The 20,345-nt window shown below is 48.1% G+C and overlaps 1 protein-coding gene across 1 annotated transcript in view; it reads left to right on the forward strand.

Annotated features, from left to right (window-relative positions):
* The first annotated feature begins 457 nt into the window (after positions 1-457).
* LOC139267471 (serum response factor-like) overlaps positions 458-20,345 on the forward strand; it is a 110,176-nt gene continuing 90,288 nt past the window's right edge. Inside the window, 1 exon segment of the mRNA XM_070885831.1 lies at positions 458-1,263. Coding sequence (XP_070741932.1) covers positions 718-1,263 — 546 coding nt within the window. The 5' untranslated portion in view covers positions 458-717.

A 20,345-nucleotide genomic window follows, 5' to 3' on the forward strand; every position in this document is an offset into this window, starting at 1 on the left:
TCTGGCCTTGGCCCACCAGTTGCCCTGCCCCTCCAGACCCCTTGCCCCACCAGTTGCCCTGCCCCTGCAGACCCCCGGCCCACCAGTTGCCCTGCCCCTGCAGACCCCCGGCCCACCAGTTGCCCTATCCCTCCTGCAGTCCCCCTGGCCTTCGCTGAGCTGAGCTACCCGAGCAGCCGCCTATGATGTAATTGGAAGCCTGCTCTGGTATGTAAATTATTCCGGATTTGGAGGGGGGGGTGGGGGAGGAGGAGGGTCTGGACCAATCAGCGCGCCGCGCGGTGACTCACCATATAAGGACAGCTCGCGCCATAAAAGGAAACATTGTCTCTTTATAAGGGGACGGAAAGTAGTACCGGGCGCGGGCCGGCCGCGCTGCCTCCGCCAGTGAAGGGGCGGGTCGGCTATACCGAGTCAGAAGACTTGTCTGGCTTATTGATGGGTTTTGAATGATCGGAGAGCGAGTGTGTGCTGTGTGGTGGCGGGTGGCCGGGGTGCCCGGGCGAGGCGGGGCTGGCAAGGCGCGGTGGAGGGGCGGCACTCTTTGTCGGGCGGCGCGGTTTGCGGGGCGGCGCGCCGGCCGGGCTCTGGCCGTGTGTCGGGGTTCCAGGCTGTAGCGAGTTTGGCCGCGAAAAAGGTTCCGAGACGGAAAGCGAGCCGAGCCTGGAGCGTGGGCAGCCGTGCCCGGCCCCGGCCCGACTGTCGGCAGTGGACACAATGTTACAGAGCCAGGCTGGAGCCGCCGCCGTCGCTGACACCAGCACCTCCTCCAGTAGCAGCAGCAGCAGCAGCCCGGCAGCCAGCAGCCTGCAGCAGGCAGCCCCGCAGCCCCCGCCGCCTCAGCCGCCTGCCGCGCCGCCGCTGCTGCTAGCCCGGGAGCGGGAGCCGCCGGCCGCCGCCGCTTACAGCGGCTCGGAGCCCAGCAGCGACGAGGACGACGACATGGTGGTGGCCCCTGCCCCGGTGGACCGGCGCGGGGTGAAACGGAGGGTGTCCGAGCTGGAGGCGGCGGCGGCCGCCGGCTTGGCCGGAGTGACCGGCCACGACCCGAGCCTGGAGTGCGGCGGCGGGATGACAGCAGCCGGAGGCGGGGGATACGGGGCGCCGGCGGCGGGAGGAGGAGGAGGAGGAGTGGCGGCCGGAGCCGGGCTGAAACCCGGCAAGAAAACGCGAGGGAGGGTGAAGATTAAAATGGAATTCATCGATAACAAGCTGAGGAGGTACACCACGTTCAGCAAGAGGAAGACGGGCATCATGAAAAAGGTGAGCCGGGCACCGTGTCTTGCAGCTGTATAGTGACAGCTCGCACCGCCTTCCTGTGTGACAGGCACAAGTTTGGATTTAACAGCAAGGCGGTGGTTAATCTGGAGAGAGGAGTGGGCAACTTCAGGAGAGGCAGTGTGTGGGGACACTGGTTAAATACAGAGAGAGGAGTGGGCAACTTCAGGAGAGGCTGTGTGTGGGGACACTGGTTAAATACAGAGAGAGGAGTGGACAGCTTCAGGAGAGGCAGTGTGTGGGGACACTGGTTAAATACAGAGAGAGGAGAGGCAGTGTGTGGGGACACTGGTTAAATAGAGAGAGGAGTGGGCAGCTTCAGGAGAGGCAGTGTGTGGGGACACTGGTTAAATACAGAGAGAGGAGTGGGCAACTTCAGGAGAGGCAGTGTGTGGGGACACTGGTTAAATACAGAGAGGAGTGGGCAACTTCAGGAGAGGCAGTGTGTGGGGACACTGGTTAAATAGAGAGAGAGGAGTGGGCAACTTCAGGAGAGGCTGTGTGTGTGTGTGTGTGGACACTAGTTGACTCTGGCTCGCGCCCGCCCTTTCCCCAAAGTGCCTTCTGGAACCAGGCCGGAAAACTGTTTGATCCACTTTGTAAACAAGTCCTACTTTTTATATCCAAAAATATAGCAAGTAAATCTAGCCAAGTAGTGACCTGGAGTGAGGGGGGAAAGAAGGGAATGGGCAACTTATTAGATACGTGGTGAAGAGCATTAAAGAACATTTTTTTTAGACTTGGAATAAATAGAGGTTCCAGAGATTCAGCCAGGTGCCCCCAGAGATTGAGGGGAATTACTGCACTGGTGCAGTATATGTAAAATCGCGTATCCAGTGTATATATCTGTCTGTGTACATTATTATGCTGTTCCCAGAGCGAGTGCTTAGTTAGTGTAATATAAAATAGTAGCTGTTCCTTTTTTTTTTTGTAGGGTCATTTCTGATAAACCTGTGGTAATTCTACCCATTGCTGATTGGCTTTTGTGCTGTTGGATTTATTCCCCCACACCCCCATCAATGATTGCAGATTGCGATGAAAGGTTCTCTGATGGCGCAGTGGGTAAATGTACTGTCCAGTGTGGCAGTGAGCTGCACAGACTCAATGTTCCAGGTTTGACCCTTGGCCTGCTGTGTTTGCTGATCTATATTGAAGTGGTGGGAGTGCGATTCTAAGATGGGACTCCCTGCCAAGGATGAATAACCTGTTGGCACCCACTAGGCTTGCACGTGAAGGTTGGGTGCTTGGGTGAGCTGCAAGAGGGAACTGTACCCCAGCAAGAGCCAGCTCCTTTGGGAGCGAACTACGGGATAACTTACCGCAGAGTTGAAACAGTAAATTACAAAATGAGATTAACTTGTGATCCTGCCTCTAGAATCTTGGTGGTCAGTATAGGCCACTATCTTATGATATTAGCTGGATCCCCTGATAATTGGGACCATGACATTAGCCCCCCCCCCCCCCCACCAGTTGTTGCTTTGTAATCACAGTTGTGATCCCTGTCCTTGCATTTCTACCTTGTAATTGGGGCTGTAAATCCCTCCCCCAAATAGTTGCTAGCACTGGCTCCATCCCTCTTCCTGGTCATTGTCTCAGGCTGAACCAGACTGTTTGCAACCTCAGCGTCCTATGTGACCCTGAACTTCTGACCCCATATCCTCTCCATCACCCAGGGCCACCTATTTCCACCTCTGTAACATCACCCGTCTCTGCATCTGACTCCGCTCATCTGCTGAAACCCTCACCCATGCCTTTGTTACCTCTGGACTCGACTATTCCAATGTTCTCCTGGCTGGCCCCTCATCTTCCACCGGGCATAAATTTCTGCTCACCCAAAACTAATGCCTGCATCCTACGCTTGCCAAATCATGCTCACCCATCACCCCGTGCTTGCTGAAAAACATTGGCTCACCGGTCTGTCCCCATGAGATTTTAAAATTCTCATCCTCATGTTAAAATCTCTCCACGGCCTCGCCCCTCCCTACATCTGTTACCTTATTTGGCTCTGTGTCAAATTTTGTCTGATAGCGCTCCTGTGAAGCTCGCTGGGACATTTTATTGCATCGAAGGCATGGTATAAATGCAGGTTGTAATTGGGGCTGTGACCCTCTGGATTAGATTGCTTCCAGATTTCAGCATGTTTCAAGCAATGGCCAGGTGTGATTGTAATGTGGACAGTTGAAACTTGTGGTTTGGGGGTTTCTGTCCTCTCTCTCAGTTTTGTTCTCACCAATTCTCTTCCCACGTTTGGTGCCTTCCATTCCCCCTGCAGTCCTTGGTACTGTCCGATGTTTATTGGGAACACTTTGTGCTGTGACGCTGGACACCAGAAGGCAGTGGGTCTCAGCACAGCCGTGCCCAGTCCTGTCCTCGCTTCATGCTCCACCTTGCAGTGGTCTCCGCCAGGAATCCTGGGATTTTGCTCTCTTTCTCTGTTTTCTCCCCACCCCCGGCTACTGAAAGCCGCTGTCACCATCTACAAACTCAGCACGGTCAGGGAATCAAACTTGGGACTTTCCTGGTAAGCCACTTGCCGGATAAAATGGCTGAGCCAATAGGGATTTAAAAAAAAAAAATTCTCTGGTGCTGACCAGACCAGCATTTATTTCCCATCGTTAGTTGGCCTTGAGAAGATTGAACTGCTGCAGTCCGTGTGGTGAAGGTACTCCCACAGTGCTGTTACGGAGGGACTTCGAGGATTTTGACCCAGTGATGATGAAGGAACAGCAATGTATTCCCAAGTCTGGATGGTGTGTGACTTGGAGGGGAACGTGGAGGTGATGATGTTCCCATGCACCTGCTGCCCTTGTCCTAGGTGGCAGAGGTCGCGGGTTTGGCAGGTGCTGCCGAAGAAGCCGTGGCGAGTTGCTGCAGTGCATCTTGTAGATGGTATACACTGCAGCCACGGTGCGCCGATGGTGGAGGGAGTGAATGAATGTTTAAGCTGGTGGATGGGGTGTCAATCAAGCGGGCTGTTTTGTCCTGGATGGTGTCGAGCTTCTTGAGTGTTGGAGCTGCACTCATCCAGGCAAGTGGGGAGTATTCCATCACACTCCTGACTTGTGCCTTGTACGTGATGGAAAGGCTTTGGGGGAATTCCTTCACAGAAGTTTGCTTTTTTTAAATTGTCAAGTGGATTTGTTACCTGACAGTTTTAGTTGCAGGACAGTTATGTGGATTGCCCACCACTAAGTGTGTGCTCACTCGATGCTTGGTGCTGTCTTATATCCGACTTTGAGGGGCTGCAGCATCATTCAGAAATATCACTCGGCCAAACGGAAATATCTTTGATACCAAAGAATTATGATTGAGCAGTTTACCACTTTTTTCTCTCTTTTCCCCCCTCATCATCATCTATTTGCCTTGTGTCTCTTATTTCTCCCACCTCCAGGCCCAAAACAGCCTGTGACAACGCTGGTTGCCTTTGTATTGAGATGTGAACAGTCAAATTCACACAGTCCAGATAGCAGTGCTGTTGCAACAAAAAAAGCAAGGACTTGTATTCATACAATGTCTTTCCCCACCTTGGGATGTCCCAAAGCCCTTCAGGTGATGAAGTACTCTTGAAGTGTAAGCACTGATTGTAATGTAGTAAAACACAGTAGCCAGTTTGCTCACAGCAACATCCCATAAACAGCAATGAAATAATGGATGTTGGTGAAGGGATAAATATTAGCCAGGACACCAGGGACAACTTCAAAATAGTGCTGTGGAATATTTAACTTCCTCCTGAGGGCAAATGGGGACGCAGTTTAACATCTCATCTGACCGTGCAGCACACCCTCAGTACTGCACTGTGGTGTCAGCCTAGATTATATGCTCCAGTCTCTGGAGTGGGACTTGAACCCTCGACCTATTGACTCTGATGTGAGTGCTGGACCTGAGCCATGGCTGACACCAGTGCTGGGTGTTGGTGAGCTCCAGCTTTGTTGCAGTTAGGTGAAGGTGGGCTTGGTGTGTAACGTGCTGCTGTGGTTCTATATCTGTTCATTTTTTTTTAATTGCTACAATGGTACCAGAACTCAGTAGTAACTATCAGAACAGATTGATCAGGCTGGGGCTTGCTCTCCTCTCGAAAAGAGAAGGCTGAGAGGTGACGTAATAGAGGTCTTTAAAATTAAGACGGGAGGTTTGATAGGGTAGACATAGAGAAGATGTTTCCACTTGTTAGGGAGACTAGAACTAGGGGCCATGAATATAAAAGTCACAAATAAATCTAGTAGGGAATTCAGGAGAAACTTCTTTACCCAGAGAGTGGTTAAAATGTGAAACTCGCTGCCACAGGGAGTAGTTAAGAGGCCAGTAGTATTTTTAAGGGGAGGCTAGATAAACACGAGGGGGGGGAAAGGAATAGAGGGTTATGTTGATGGGATAAGATGAAGTAAATAGTGGGAGGAGGCTTGTATGGAGCATTGCCCAAATGGCCTGTTTCTGTGCTTATAAGTACTGTGTAATCTGTCATCTCTCGCAGGTTGGGGGGCCACGATGTCCCAGGACCGCCACTTTTATAGTCCGACCTGCGGAGTTGCCACGCAGGTCAGACTAAAAAAAAGTGCTGGAGCGGTGGGCCTGGGACATCGTGGCCCCCCCCCCCCCGACCTGCAAGATAACAGCTCCGCAGGTCGAACTATAAAGAGCTGGAGCGGCGTACCATTTCAACCTCCTGCACGAGCTGCTCCAAGGATTTTGAGATGGGCAACTGAGTGATGTCATCAAAACTCTGGTCACCGTTTTTTGAGCGTGGGCTGGAACATCGGCAGGGCCCAGGTACAGAGGAGTGGGAAGATTGGGGTGGATGAGCGGCGAGTGTCTGTGGCGGAGGTGCGACAGATGAGGGCAAGGGCTCGGGGGCAGCACGGGCCAGCCCACACTGATGTGTGCGTGCACTAGGTCTGTGCAGCAGAGAAGGTCTCCAGTCGTCTTGGTTAATCCTTGCCACTGGATAAAGGCCTAGCTCTGTCTAGCCTGTGCAACGGCCACCACACGTTTAAAAAATAAATAAATAAAAAATCCATGCACAGCATCTTCCACCCCCTCAATTGAGTTCAGGACTGGAACGTCGGGTCCTTCATCGAAACACCTGTGAAGTGGAAGCAAGTCCTCCTCGTTCGAGGGACCGCCTTTGAGTGATGATTCAGTAGTGGGAGTTATATGTCCTTGGAACTATAGTCAATGTTCCATGTAATGTGGATGTCACAATGTCATTGGGTGCTCAAAGGCAGCGAATGACACCAGTAATCTGAGTGCGAAACTGTCTGAGCTTAACCTGCGTGTCTGCACGGACTTGCTTGCCACCTCAGCAGCACTGCCTACCCTGCCCCGCCGCCTCTCCTGAAGGCTGCTACCCGATAGGGCCCCGGTCTCTCGGCTGCTGGACCCTCTCCAGTGCTTGCCCAGGTGGTCATTCCACGTATGAACCTAAACAGTGAGTGCTGACCATTTGTTCAACTGTGGAGTGCTTCATCGCCTGCCTCTCCTGAAGACCATATAGTATCTCGCATCCCAACAGGGGCCATGGGATGGGGAATGGGACCCCAGTCTAGAGTTACATCGAATTTACAGGACAGAAACAGGCCATTCGGCCTCACTGGTCTGTACTGGTGTTTATGCTCCACATTCGTCTCCTCCCATCCTTCATCTAACCCTATCTGCATATCCTTCTATTCCTTTTTCCCTCATTTACTTAACGAGCTTCCTCTTCAATGCATCTGTCATGTAAGACCCTCGAGGAACACTGAGGCAAATTATAGTCAGATATTTCCCTGATTATGATTGGTTGGCTGAATCAACAGCTTGTGGATTGAACTTGACATTTCTGGTCTGTATCGGTCGCACACTGACTGCAGCCGTGGAGTGTGTGTGCGCGCCTGTAGAGGGTAACATTGGGAAAGTGTTCAGCTGGAGGAATATAACACGATATCCTAGTTATTAAACTGCAGCAAATGATCTGACTCTGTCTTTAGTGGGACTGCAGAGTTCATTGCAAAGTATGGAGTTTAAAGAGAGAACGAACTTGCGTCAATATAAGTCCTAAAGTGCTTTTCAGCTAATTAACTGCTTTTGAAGTATAATCGTGTTGTAATATAGGAAATGTGGCAGCCAAATTGTGCTCAGCAAGCTTCCACAAATGTAATAACGATCATGTAATCTCTTGTTACATAACATAAGAACATAAGAATTAGGAACAGGAGTAGGCCATCTAGCCCCTCGAGCCTGCTTCGCCATTCAATAAGATCATGGCTGATCTGGCCGTGGACTCAGCTCCACTTACCCGCCCTCTCCCCGTAACCCTTAATTCCCTTATTGGTTAAAAATCTATCTATCTGTGACTTGAATACATTCAATGAGCTAGCCTCAACTGCTTCCTTGGGCAAAGAATTCCACAGATTCACAACCCTCTGGGAGAAAAAATTCCTTCTCAACTCTGTTTTAAATTGGCTTCCCCCGTATTTTGAGGCTGTGCCCCCTAGTTCTAGCCTCCCCGACCAGTGGAAACAACCTCTCTGCCTCTATCTTGTCGATCCCTTTCATTATTTTAAATGTTTCTATAAGATCACCCCTCATCCTTCTGAACTCCAATGAGTAAAGACCCAGTCTCCTCAATCTCTCATCATAAGGTAACCCCCTCATCTCCGGAATCAGCCTAGTGAATCGTCTCTGTATCCCCTCCAAAGCCAGTATATCCTTCCTTAAGTATGGTTATATTAGATTATTTCTATTGTGTTCCTAACACAGATGAGGCTGCACACAGGGAGGTTAAAGTAACAGTGACCTCAGTCTTTATTAAGACACTCCAGAGTGAGGAACAGGCCTTAGGGGCCACCTTATATACAGTGCTCCCAAGGGATGCTGGGATCCCATGGGACTTCAGGGGATGTGCTCCCTAGTGGCGGAACATGGGAGTGCATGCTTTACAGATACACATCACTTCCACACCCCCCCCCCTCCCCAAAGTCAAAGTGAAAACTATTTACAAGGTGAGGCGGTCGGGAGCCTTTCTTTCCCTGGTGGACCGCCTCGGTACAAATGTCTTTTCTGGTGTGTTGGCTGTGCCCTTGCTGGGCTGGTGTGTTGTTGGCCCTGCAGGGCTGCTGGGTGAGCTTGGTCTTGTTGGGCGTGATGGGTTCAATTTCCTGGTCCGGGGTGGTGTCGTTGATCCTTTGTGTATGTGTTTTGGGCTCAAAAGGTGGTGTCTGCTGTGGGTTGTTCAGGGCAGTCTGTGAACTGCAGCCTTGTTTGGTCCAGGTGCTTTCTGCAAGTTGTCCATTGTCTAGTTTGACTACAAACACCCTACTCCCTTCTTTAGCTATCACTTTGCACGTGATCCACTTGGGACCATGTCCATAGTTTAGCACATACACAGGGTCATTCAGATCAATTTTCTGTGACACAGTGGCGCGACCATAGTTTACATTTTGTTGCTGCCGCCTGCTCTCTACCTGATCATGCAGGTTGGGGTGAACCAGCGAGAGTCTGGTTTGAAGTGTCCTTTTAATGAGTAGCTCAGCTGGGGGCACCCCTGTGAGCGAGTGGGGTCTTGTGTGGTAGCTGAGCAGTACTCTGGACAGGCGGGTTTGGAGTGAGCCTTCTGTGACTCGTTTAAGGGTCTGTTTGATGGTTTGTACTGCCCGCTCTGCCTGCCCATTGGAGGCTGGTTTAAACGGGGCCGAGGTGACATGTTTGATCCCATTGTGGGTCATGAATTCTTTAAATTTGGCACTGGTGAAACATGGCCCGTTATTACTGACCAGTATGTCAGGCAGGCCATGGGTGGCAAACATGGCCCTCAGACTTTCAATGGTGGCGGTGCTTCCTGACATTATTTCACATTCAATTCATTTTGAAAACGCATCCACCACCACCAGGAACATTTTACTGAGAAACTGGCCTGCATAGTCGACATGGATCCTTGACCATGGTCTGGAGGGCCAGGAGTACAAACTTAGTGGTGCCTCTTTAGGCGCGTTGCTCAACTAAGGACTCTAAGTCAGAGTCGATACCGGGCCGCCACACGTGGGATCTGGCTATTGCTTTCATCATTACTATACCCGGGTGTGTGCTGTGGAGATCCGAGATGAATGTCTCCCTGCACTTTTTGGGTAGCACTACGCACTTACCCCACAACAGGCAGTCTGCCTGAATGGACAGCTTGTCCTTTCGCCGCTGGAACGGCTTGATTAGCTCTTGCATTTCAACGGGGATGCTGGCCCAGCTCCCATGCAGTACACAGCTTTTTACTTGGGACAGCAGAGGATCTTGGCTAGTCCAAGTCCTAATCTGATGGGCCGTGACAGGTGATTTATTATTTATAAATGCTTCCATGACCAACAAGTCTGCAGGCTGCGCCATTTCCACCCCCATGGTGGGCAATGGTAGCCGACAGAGCATCCGCACAGTTCTCGGTGCCTGGCCTGTGGCGGATGCTATAGTTATACGCTGATAGCGCGAGTGCCCACCTTTTGTATACGGGCTGAGGCATTAGTATTTATCCCCTTATTTTCAGCAAACTAGGATATGAGGGGCTTGTGATCGGTTTCCAGCTCAAATTTGAAGCCAAACAGGTACTGATGCATTTTGTTTACCCGAACACACACGCTAATGGTTCTTTCTCAATCATGCTGTAGGCCCTCTCGGCCTTAGACAAGCTCCTGGAAGTATAGGAGTCAGGTTGCAACTTCCCCCGCAATGTTAACTTGTTGTAATACACACCCGACTCCGTACGACGACTCATCACATGCTAGCACAAGTCTTTTACACTGGTTATACGATTTAAGCAGCTTGTTGGAGCCTAAAATGTTTCTGGCTTTCTCAAAAGCAATTACTTAATTTTTTTCCCCATACCCAGTTCTCACCATTACGCAATAACACATGTAGGGGCTCTAAGAGGGTGCTTAAGCCCGGTCGGAAGTTACCAAAATAGTTGAGTTCCAGGAACGACCGCAGCTCCGTGGCATTCTGTGGCCTGGGCGCGTTCCTGATAGCCTCTGTCTTGGCATCTGTGGGCCGAATGCCGTCCGCCGCGATCTTTCTCCCCAAAAACTCCACTTCTGTTGCCATGAAGACGCATTTCAACCTCTTCAGCCGCAGCCCTACGCGATCCAGTTGCTGGAGGACCTCCTCCAGGTTTTGTAGGTGCTCGATGGTGTCCCGACCCATGACCAATATGTCGTCCTGAAAGACCACCGTGTGTGGTACCGACTTGAGTAGGCTCTCCATATTTCTCTGGAAGATCTCTGCAGCTGACCGAATTCCAAACGGGCATCTGTTGTAGATGTTGTGTGTTGATGCAGGTGAGGCCCTTCGAAGACTCCTCCAGCTCCTGCATCATGTAGGCCGAAGTCAGGTCGAGCTTGGTGAACATCTTGCCTCCTGCCAGCGTCGCAAATAGGTCGTCTTCCTTGGGTAATGGGTATTGGTCCTGTAGCGAGAAACGATTAATAGTTACTTTATAATCGCAAATCCTGACGGTGCCATCACTTTTAAGTACTGGAACAATTGGACTGGCCCACTTGCTGAATTCCACTGGGGAGATGATGCCCTTGCGTTGCAGCCTGTCTCGCTTGATTTCTCCACACTCCTCATGTGAGGTACCGCTCGCACCTTGTGGTGTATGGGTCGTGCCTCTGGGACCAAGTGGATCCGCACCTTCGCCCCAGAAAAGTTTCCAATGCCTGGCTCAAAAAGGGAAGGAAATTTGTTAAGAACCAGGGTATATGAGGCCTCATCGACATGTGATAGTGCTCTGATGTCATCCCAGTTCCAGCGGATTTTGCCCAGCTCCTTCCAAGCAGTGTGGGGCCATTGCCCGGGACAATCCAGAGTGGCAGTTCGTGCACCGTGCCCTCATTGGTGACCTTGACCATGGAGCTGCCCAGGACAGTGATGAGCTCTTTGGTTTACGTTCTCAGTTTCGTGTGGATGGGGCTCAAGGCCGGTCTGAGTGCCTTGTTGCACCACAGTCTCTCAAATATCTTTTTAGTGATGATGGATTGGCTAGCGCCAGTGTCCAGTTCCATGGCTATGGGTAAGCCATTCAATTATACGTTTAGCATTATAGGTGGACATTTCATCGCAGATGTGTACACTGTGTAATTCAGCATCTGCCTCCTCTCTGAGACTCAATTGCTTTGATCCACCATGGACTGATCTTCCTCTGCCACATGGTGATTAGTAGGTTTTGCAGAGTTTGCAGCTTGTCTGCAAGCTCGTTGGAGGTACCCCATTGTTCCACAGCTCTTGCAAACATACCCTTTTTGAAGCGGCTTGAATAGTCTGAATGGAAGCCTCCACAACACCAAGAAGGTGTGAATTGCCTTACATTTATCCTTTGTTGCGGACTCTGAGTCATCTGAGACTCATAGTTTCTGCCCTGTACATTTCTGCTCGCAAACACAGTTCCAGTTAATTTATGAACATTGTTAGCACTTGTGTGCTGAGCGATTTGTTTGTTGTTATCACTAGTGGACATAAACGCCTGTGCTATCGCAATGGCCTTACTGAGGGCCGGTGTCTCTACAGTCAAAAGTTTTCGAGGGATGGTTTCGTGGCCAATGCCCAGTACAAAAAAGTCTCTGAGCATCTGCTCCAGGTAGCCATCAAACTCACATTGTCCTGCAAGTCGCCTTAGCTTGGCGACGTAGCTCGCCAGTTCCTGACCTTCAGATAGCTGGCACGTGTAGAACCGATACCTTGCCATCAGCACGTTCTCCCTCGGGTTAAGATGCTCCCGCACCAGTGTACACAGCTCCTCATATGACTTATCTGTGGGTTTCACCGGAGCCAGAAGATTCTTCATGAGACTGTAGGTCGGTGCCCCACAGACTGTGAGGAGGACCGCTCTCCTTTTTGCAGCGCTTCCTTCTCCGTCCAGCTCGTTGGCTACAAAATACTGGTCTAGCCGTTCGACATAGGCTCCCAGTCCTCACCCTCAGAACTTCTCCAGGATGCTCACGGTTTGCTGCATCTTTGCGTTGGATTCGTATTCTCGTCGCCAGTTATTGTGTTCCTCACACATATGAGACTGCACACAGGGAGGTTAAAGTAACAGTGACCTTAGTCTTTAAGATACTCCAGAGTGAGTAACAGGCCTTCGGGGCCGGCTTATATACAATGCACCCAAGGGAGTTCAGGAGGAGTAATGAATAACTGAGTGAGGAATGAGTTGCTAACTGCACCATACTAAGTGTTCAGTTCAGCTTCACAGACCAGCAGGACCCAGGTTTAATTCTTGCACCATGAAGAATTAGCTGGTTTCTGACGGGAGGGCGCCAGGAGTTGGCCTCAAAACCCCGGGAAGACCAGCCAGGGGTCCTGATAAGTGACCACTGCTGGGATGTGCAGGATTTTGGGCCAGCTTGGGTCAGGCTCTCACCCGCTGCTGACGATACAAAGCTAGGTGGGAAAGTCAGCTGTGAGGAGGACAGAGTCTGCAAAGTGATAGACCGGTTCAGTGAGTGGGTAATAAGGTGGCAGAATATAATGTGGCAAAATGTGAGGTTATTTACTTTGGTAGGAAGAATAGCAAAACAGTGCTGATAAACTATTAAATGTTGGTGTTCTGAGACTACACTTGGAGTACTGTGCACAGTTTTGGTCTCCTTATCTGAAAAAGGAGATGCATGCCTTGGAGGCGGTACAACAGAAGTTCACTAGGTTGATCCCTGGGATGAGAGGGTTGTCTTATGAGCAGATATTGAGTAGATTGGGCCTACACACTCGAGTTTAAAAGAACGAGAGGTGATCTCATTGACGCATCCAGGATTCTGTGGGGGATTGACAGGGTCGGTGCTGAGGATAGAAACATAGAAACATAGAAAATAGGTGCAGGAGTAGGCCATTCGGCCCTTTGAGCCTGCACCGCCATTCAATGAGTTCATGGCTGAACATGCAACTTCAGTACCCCATTCCTGCTTTCTCGCCATACCCCTTGATTCCCCTAGTAGTAAGGACTGTATCTAACTCCTTTTTGAATATATTTAGTGAATTGGCCTCAACAACTTTCTGTGGTAGAGAATTCCACAGGTTCACCACTCTCTGGGTGAAGAAGTTTCTCCTTATCTCGGTCCTAAATGGCTTACCCCTTATCCTTAGACTATGACCCCTGGTTCTGGACTTCCCCAACACTGGGAACATTCTTCCTGCATCTAACCTGTCTAAACCCGTCCATTTTAAACGTTTCTATGAGATCCCCTCTCATTCTTCTGAACTCCAGTGAATACAAGCCCAGTTGATCCAGTCTTTCTTGATATGTCCGTCCCACCATCCCGGGAATCAGTCTGGTGAACCTTCGCTGCACTCCCTCAATAGCAAGAATGTCCTTCCTCAAGTTAGGAAACCAAAACTGTACACAATACTCCAGGTGTGGCCTCACCAAGGCCCTGTACATCTGTAGTAACACCTCCCTGCCCTGTACTCTAATCCCCTCGCTATGAAGGCCAAAATGCCATTTGCTTTCTTAACCGCATGCTGTACCTGCATGCCAACCTTCAATGACCGATGTACCATGACACCCAGGTCTCGTTGCACCTCCCCTTTTCCTAATCTGTCACCATTCAGATAATAGTCTGTCTCTCTCTTTTTACCACCAAAGTGGATAACCTCACATTTATCCACAATATACTTCATCTGCCATGCATTTGCCCACTCACCTAACCTATCCAAGTCACTCTTCAGCCTCATAGCATCCTCCTCGCAGCTCACACTGCCACCCGCAAATTTGGAGATACTACATTTAATCCCCTCGTCTAAATCATTAATGTACAATGTAAACAGCTGGGGCCCCAGCATAGAACCTTGCGGTACCCCACTAGTCACTGCCTGCCATTCTGAAAAGTACCCATTTACTCCTACTCTTTGCTTCCTGTCTGACAACCAGTTCTCAATCCACGTCAGCACACTACCCCCAATCCCATGTGCTTTAACTTTGCACATTAATCTCTTGTGTGGGACCTTGTCAAAAGCCTTCTGAAAGTCCAAATACACCACATCAACTGGTTCTCCCTTGTCCACTCTACTGGAAACATCCTCAAAAAATTCCAGAAGATTTGTCAAGCATGATTTCCCTTTCACAAATCCATGCTGACTTGGACCTATCATGTCACCTCTTTCCAAATGACATCCTTAATAATTGATTCCATCATTTTACCTACTACCGATGTTAGGCTGGCCTATAATTCCCTGTTTTCTCTCTTTTTTAAAAAAGTGGGGTTACATTGGCTACCCTCCACTCCATAGGAACTGATCCAGAGTCTATGGAATGTTGGAAAATGACTGTCAATGCATCCGCTATTTCCAAGGCCGCCTCCTTAGGTTGTTTCCCCAGGCCAGCTGGAGAGTCTAGATCTAGGGAGCATAGTCTCAGGATCAGGGGTAAGCCATTTAAGACTGAGATAAGGAGGAATTTCTTCACTGAGGGTTGTGAATCTTTGGAATTCTCTGCCAGAGAGCTGTGGAAGCTGGGACATTGAATAAATTTAAGACAGAGAGCTTCTTAACCGATAAGGGATTAAGAGGTTATGGGGAGTGGGCAGGGAAGTGGACCTGAGTCCATGATCGGATCAGCTATGATCGTATTAAATGGAGGAGCAGGCTCGAGGGACCGTATGGCCTACTCCTGCTCCCATTTCTTATGTTCTTGTATATCAGAAAACATGGATATATTACATTTGGCCCCCTCATCCAAATCATTGATATAGATTGTGAATAGCTGGAGCCCAAGCACCAATCCTTGTGGCATCCCACTAGTTACAGCCTGCCAACCTGAAAATTACCCGTTTATTCCTACTCTCTTTTCTGTGTGTTAACCAATCCTCAATCCATGCTAGTATATTACCCCCAATCCCATGAGCCCTAATTTTGTTTAATAACACCTTGTGTGGCACCTTATTGAATACCTTCTGAAAATCCAAGTACACCACATCCACTGGTTCCCCCTTATCTATTCTGCTAGTTACAATCTCAAAAAACTCTTAACAGATTTGTTAAACGTGATTTCCCTTTCATAAATCCATCTTGACTGCCCAATCCTAATTTGTTTTCCCAAGTGCCCTGTTACCATGTCCTTAATAATAGACTCGAGCATTTTCCCTACCAGTGATGTCAGGCTAACTACTCTGTAGTTCCCCATTTTCTCTCCCTCCTTTCTTAAATAGCGGGGTTACATTAGCTGCCTTCCAATCCGCAGGAACCATTCTAGAATCTATGGAATTTTGGAAGATGACAACCAATGCTTCATCATCTCTATAGCCACCTCTTTCAAAAAACCCTAGGATGTAGGCCATCAGGTCCAGAAGATTTATCGGCTTTCAGTCCCATTAATTTCTGCCGTACCATTTTTTTACTAATTTCTTTCAGTTCCTCATTCTCGCTAGACCCTTGGTTCTCCATTATTTCCGGGAGGTTTTTTTTCTCTTGTCCGTGAAGACAGAAACAAAGTATTTGTTTAATTTCTCTGATATTTCCTTATTCCCTATTATTATAATTTCTCTTGTCTCAGCCTGTAAGGGACCCACATTTACTTTTGCTAACCTTTTCCTTTTTACATACCAATAGAAGCTTTTACAGTCTGTTTATGTGTAGCTAGTTTACTCTCTCATTCTATTTTCCCTTTATCAACTTCTTGGTCTTCCTTTGCTGAATTCTAAAATCCTCCCAATCCTCAGGCTTACTGCTCTTTTTGGCAATGTTATAAGCCTCTTCCTTTGATCTAATACTATCTTTAACTTCTCTTGTTAGCCAATTGGACCAATTTTCTTGTGGGGTTCTTGTGCCTGAAAGGAATTTTTGTTGTAAATGATGTATTAGTTCTTTAAATGCTAGCCATTGCTTGTCTGATGTCTTACCTTTTGATGTAATTTCCTAATCTACTGTTGCCAACTCGCCCCTCATATCAATGTAGTTCGCTTTGTTTACATTTAACACCCTAGTTTCGGATTTAACTAAAACTTTCAAACATAGGAACATAGGAAATAGGGACAGCAGTAGGCCATTCGGCCCCTCGAGCTTGCTCTGCCATTCTATAAGATCAGGGTTGACCTGATCTTGGCTCAGCTCCATTTCCCTGCCCGCTCCCCATAACCCTTCACTCCTTTATTTTTCAAAAATCTGTCTATCTCCACCATGAATATATTCAATGCCCCAGACTCAACAGTTCTGAGGCAGAGAAATCCACAGATTTACGATCCTCAGAAGAAATTTCTCCTCATCTCAGTTCTAAATGGGCGACCCCTTATTCTTAAACTATGCCCCCGAGTTCTAGATTCCCCCACGAGTGGAACCATCCTCTCTGCATCTACCCTGTCGAGCCCCTTCAGTCGCAATATAAAATTCTATCATGTTATGGCCTGTTTACTACAAGGTTATTAATTAACCTTTTCTCATTGCACAATACTAGATCTAAAATAACCTGTTCCATAGTTGGTTCTTCAACACACTGATCTAGAAAACCCTCTTGATTACATTCCATGAATGTGGCCTCTACACTATTACTGCAGATTTGGTTGGCCCAGTCTATATGTCGATTAAAGTCCCCCATGATTACTGTATTACCCTTGTTACATGCACTTCCAATTTCCTGATTTTATACTCTGCCCTACATTGCAACTACTGTTTTGGGGCGTTTTAACAACTCCCACCAATGTTTTCTGCCCCTTTTCTGTTTCTTAGCTCCACCCAAATTGATTCCATTTCTTGATTTTCCGAGCTAAGATCCTTTCTCTCTTCGGATATTATCCCATCCTTTATTATCAGGGCTACCCCTCCTCGTTTTCCATTTTGCCTATCTCTTCTAAAAGTTAAGTATCCTGAAATATTTAGTTCCCAACCTTGGTCACTTTGCAATCACATCTCCATTATGGCTATTAGATTAACCCATTCATTTTTTATCTGCGCTATTAATTCGTCTATTTTGTTAGGAATGCTTCGTGCATTCACAACATATAGTGCCTTTAGCTTTGACTTTTTTCTATTTTTTCCTGATATCACGTTAGTTGGTGATGCCCTATTACCTTTGTTGTTCTCTCTGACCCTTCCTGACCCACTTTGCTTATTATTACCCAAACTCTGCTCTGCTCAAGAGCCGTAACATTTCTCTTGCTGCTTTTAAATGTGTTCTTTCCTGAGTCCTCCTACCACCCCCCCCCCCCATTAGTTTAAAGCCCTGTCTACTGCCCTAGTTATTCGATTCGCCAGGACACTGGTTCCAGCCCGGTTTGAGCCATGCATTTAACTTTCTAATCTGCTTATCCCTTTACCAATTGACGCTCAGATAACAATCCAGAGATTATTACCTTTGAGGTTCTGCTTTTTAATTTGGACTCCCAACTCCTCAAACTCTTTCAGCAGAACCTCATTCCTAGTTCTACCTACGTCGTTGGTTCCTACGTGGACCATGATAACTGGGTCCTCCCCTTCCCACTCCGTTCTCCAGCTGCGAGGAGATGTCTTTAACTCTGGCACCAGGCAGGCAACACAACCGTTGGAACTCCTGGTCACGGCTGCAGAGAACAGTATCTATCCCTCTAACTATACTGTCCCCGACCACAACTACATTCCCTTTCACTCCCCCCACTTGAATGCCCTCCTGCACCATGGTCAGCCTACACACATCCATCCTGCAGGTGTTCGCTCATTCACACAGGCAGCAAGAACCTCACACCTGTTGGTGAAGGGAAAAGGCTGAGGCTCCTCCAGCCCTGCACCTGGGGTCCCCTTACCTGCCTGAGTTGCAGTCTTGCAGTCGCACTTCCTGTCCCTGACCACTAACCAGACCTGCACCACTACCTAACCGAAGGGATGCGACTACCTCAAGGATCAAAGTGTCCAGGTAACTCTTCACACCCCGCCCCCCCCCTTTCCTGATGCTCTGCAATGTCTGCAGCTCGGACTCCAGCTCAACAACTCTGAGCCGAAGTCCTTGAGTTGCAGATATGGTTGCTCGGGATCGGGATGCTCTCCGCCAACTCGCATGCTGCAGCTACGACACAACACCTGCCCTGCCATCTCCAATCTCTTTTTTAAAAATTAATTAAAGCTTTTATTCAATCGATATTTTAGTTTTATTGATTAATTATTTGATCTGTTCTAAGATATTAATTTAATAAGTACGAGCAAGTTAGTTTCTCAGCTCTTAATTTAACCCCCTTCCCTAACTTAGAAAACAAATTAAAACTAATACTCACCAACCAGTCACCTACCTGCTCTCCTGTGATGTCACACTTTCTTTTTTTTTTTCTTTTGCTACGCACCTTTTAAACTGCTCACTCTCTGGCTCCCACACTTTTTAAACTCCATGAAGGGACTGATCACTCAGTATAGGGCCCATTAAAGATGGGTGGGAAAGCAAATTGTGAGGAGGACACACAAAATCTGTAAAGGGATATAGACAAACTCAGTGAGTGGGCAAAAATTTGGCAGATGGAGTATAATGTGGGAAAATGTGAGTTATTCACTTTGGCAGAAATAAAGAAAAATTGCAAAGTGCTGCGAAAGCTTCTATAGATATGTGAAAAGAAAAAGATTAGTGAAGACAAACATAATAGGTCCCTTGCAGTCAGATTCATGTAAATTTATAATGAGAAACAAAGAAATGGCAGACCAGTTGAACAAATACTTTGGTTCTGTCTTCACGAAGGAAGACACAAATAACCTTCCGGAAACACTAGGGAGTTTCTAGTGAGAGTCTAGTGAGAAGGAGGAACTGAAGGAAATCCTTATTAGGCGGGAAATTGTTAGGGAAATTGATGGGATTGAAGGCTGATAAATCCCCAGGGCTTGATAGTCTGCATCCCAGAGTACTTAAAGTGGCCCTAGAAATAGTGGATGCATTGGTGATCATTTTCCAACAGTCTGTCGACTCTGGATCAGTTCCTATGGACTGGAGGGTAGCTAATGTAACACCACTTTTTTAAAAAAAAGGAGTGAGAGAAAACGGGTAATTATAGACCGGTTAGCCTGACATCAGTAGTGGGGAAAATGTTGGAATCAAATCGTAAAGATGAAATAGCAGCGCATTTGGAAAGTAGTGACAGGATCAGTCCAAGTCAGCATGGATTTATGAAAGGGAAATCATGCTTGACAAATCTTCTGGAATTTTTTGTGGATGTAACTAGTAGAGTGGACAAGGGAGAACCAGTGGATGTGGTGTATTTGGACTTTCAAAAGGCTTTTGACAAGATCCCACACAAGAGATTGATGTGCAAAATTAAAACACATGGTATTGTGGGTAATGTACTGACGTGGATAGAGAACTGGTTGGCAGACAGGAAGCAGAGAGTCGGGATAAACGGGTCCATTTCAGAATGGCAGGTATGACTAGTGGGGTGACGCAGGGCTCAGTGCTGGGACCCCAGCTCTTTACAATATACATTAATGATTTAGATTAAGGAATTGAGTGTAATATCTCCAAGTTTGCAGATGACACTAAGCTCGATGGGGGTGTGAGCTGTGAGGAGGATGCTAAGAGGCTGCAGGGTGATCTGGACAGGTTAGGTGAGTGGGCAGATGCAGTATAATGTGGATAAATGTGAGGTTATCCACTTTGGTGGCAAAAACACGAAGGCAGAATATTATCTGAATGGCGGCAGATTAGGAAAAGGGGAGGTGCAACGAGACCTGGGTATCATGGTACATCAGTCATTGAAAGTTGGCATGCAGGTACAGCAGGCGGTGAAGAAGGCAAATGGTATGTTGGCCTTCATAGCGAGGGGATTTGAGCATAGGAGCAGGGAGGTCTTACTGCAGTTGTACAGGCCTTGGTGAGGCCTCACCTGGAATATTGTGTTCAGTTTTGGTCTCCCAATCTGAAGGAGGACATTCTTGCTATTGAGGGAGTGCAGCGAAGGTTCACCAGACTGATTCCCGGGATGGCTGGACTGACATATGAGAAGAGACTGGATCGACTGGGCCTGTATTCACTGGAGTTTAGAAGGATGAGAGGGGATCTCGTAGAAACATATAAAATTCTGACAGGACTGAACAGGTTAGATGCAGGAAGAATGTTTCTGATGTTGGGGAAGTCCAGAATCAGGGGACACAGTCTTAGGATAAGGGGTAAGCCATTTAGGACCGAG

Source organism: Pristiophorus japonicus, chromosome 7 (genome assembly GCF_044704955.1).
Source record: "Pristiophorus japonicus isolate sPriJap1 chromosome 7, sPriJap1.hap1, whole genome shotgun sequence".
Taxonomy (NCBI): Eukaryota; Metazoa; Chordata; class Chondrichthyes; family Pristiophoridae; genus Pristiophorus; species Pristiophorus japonicus.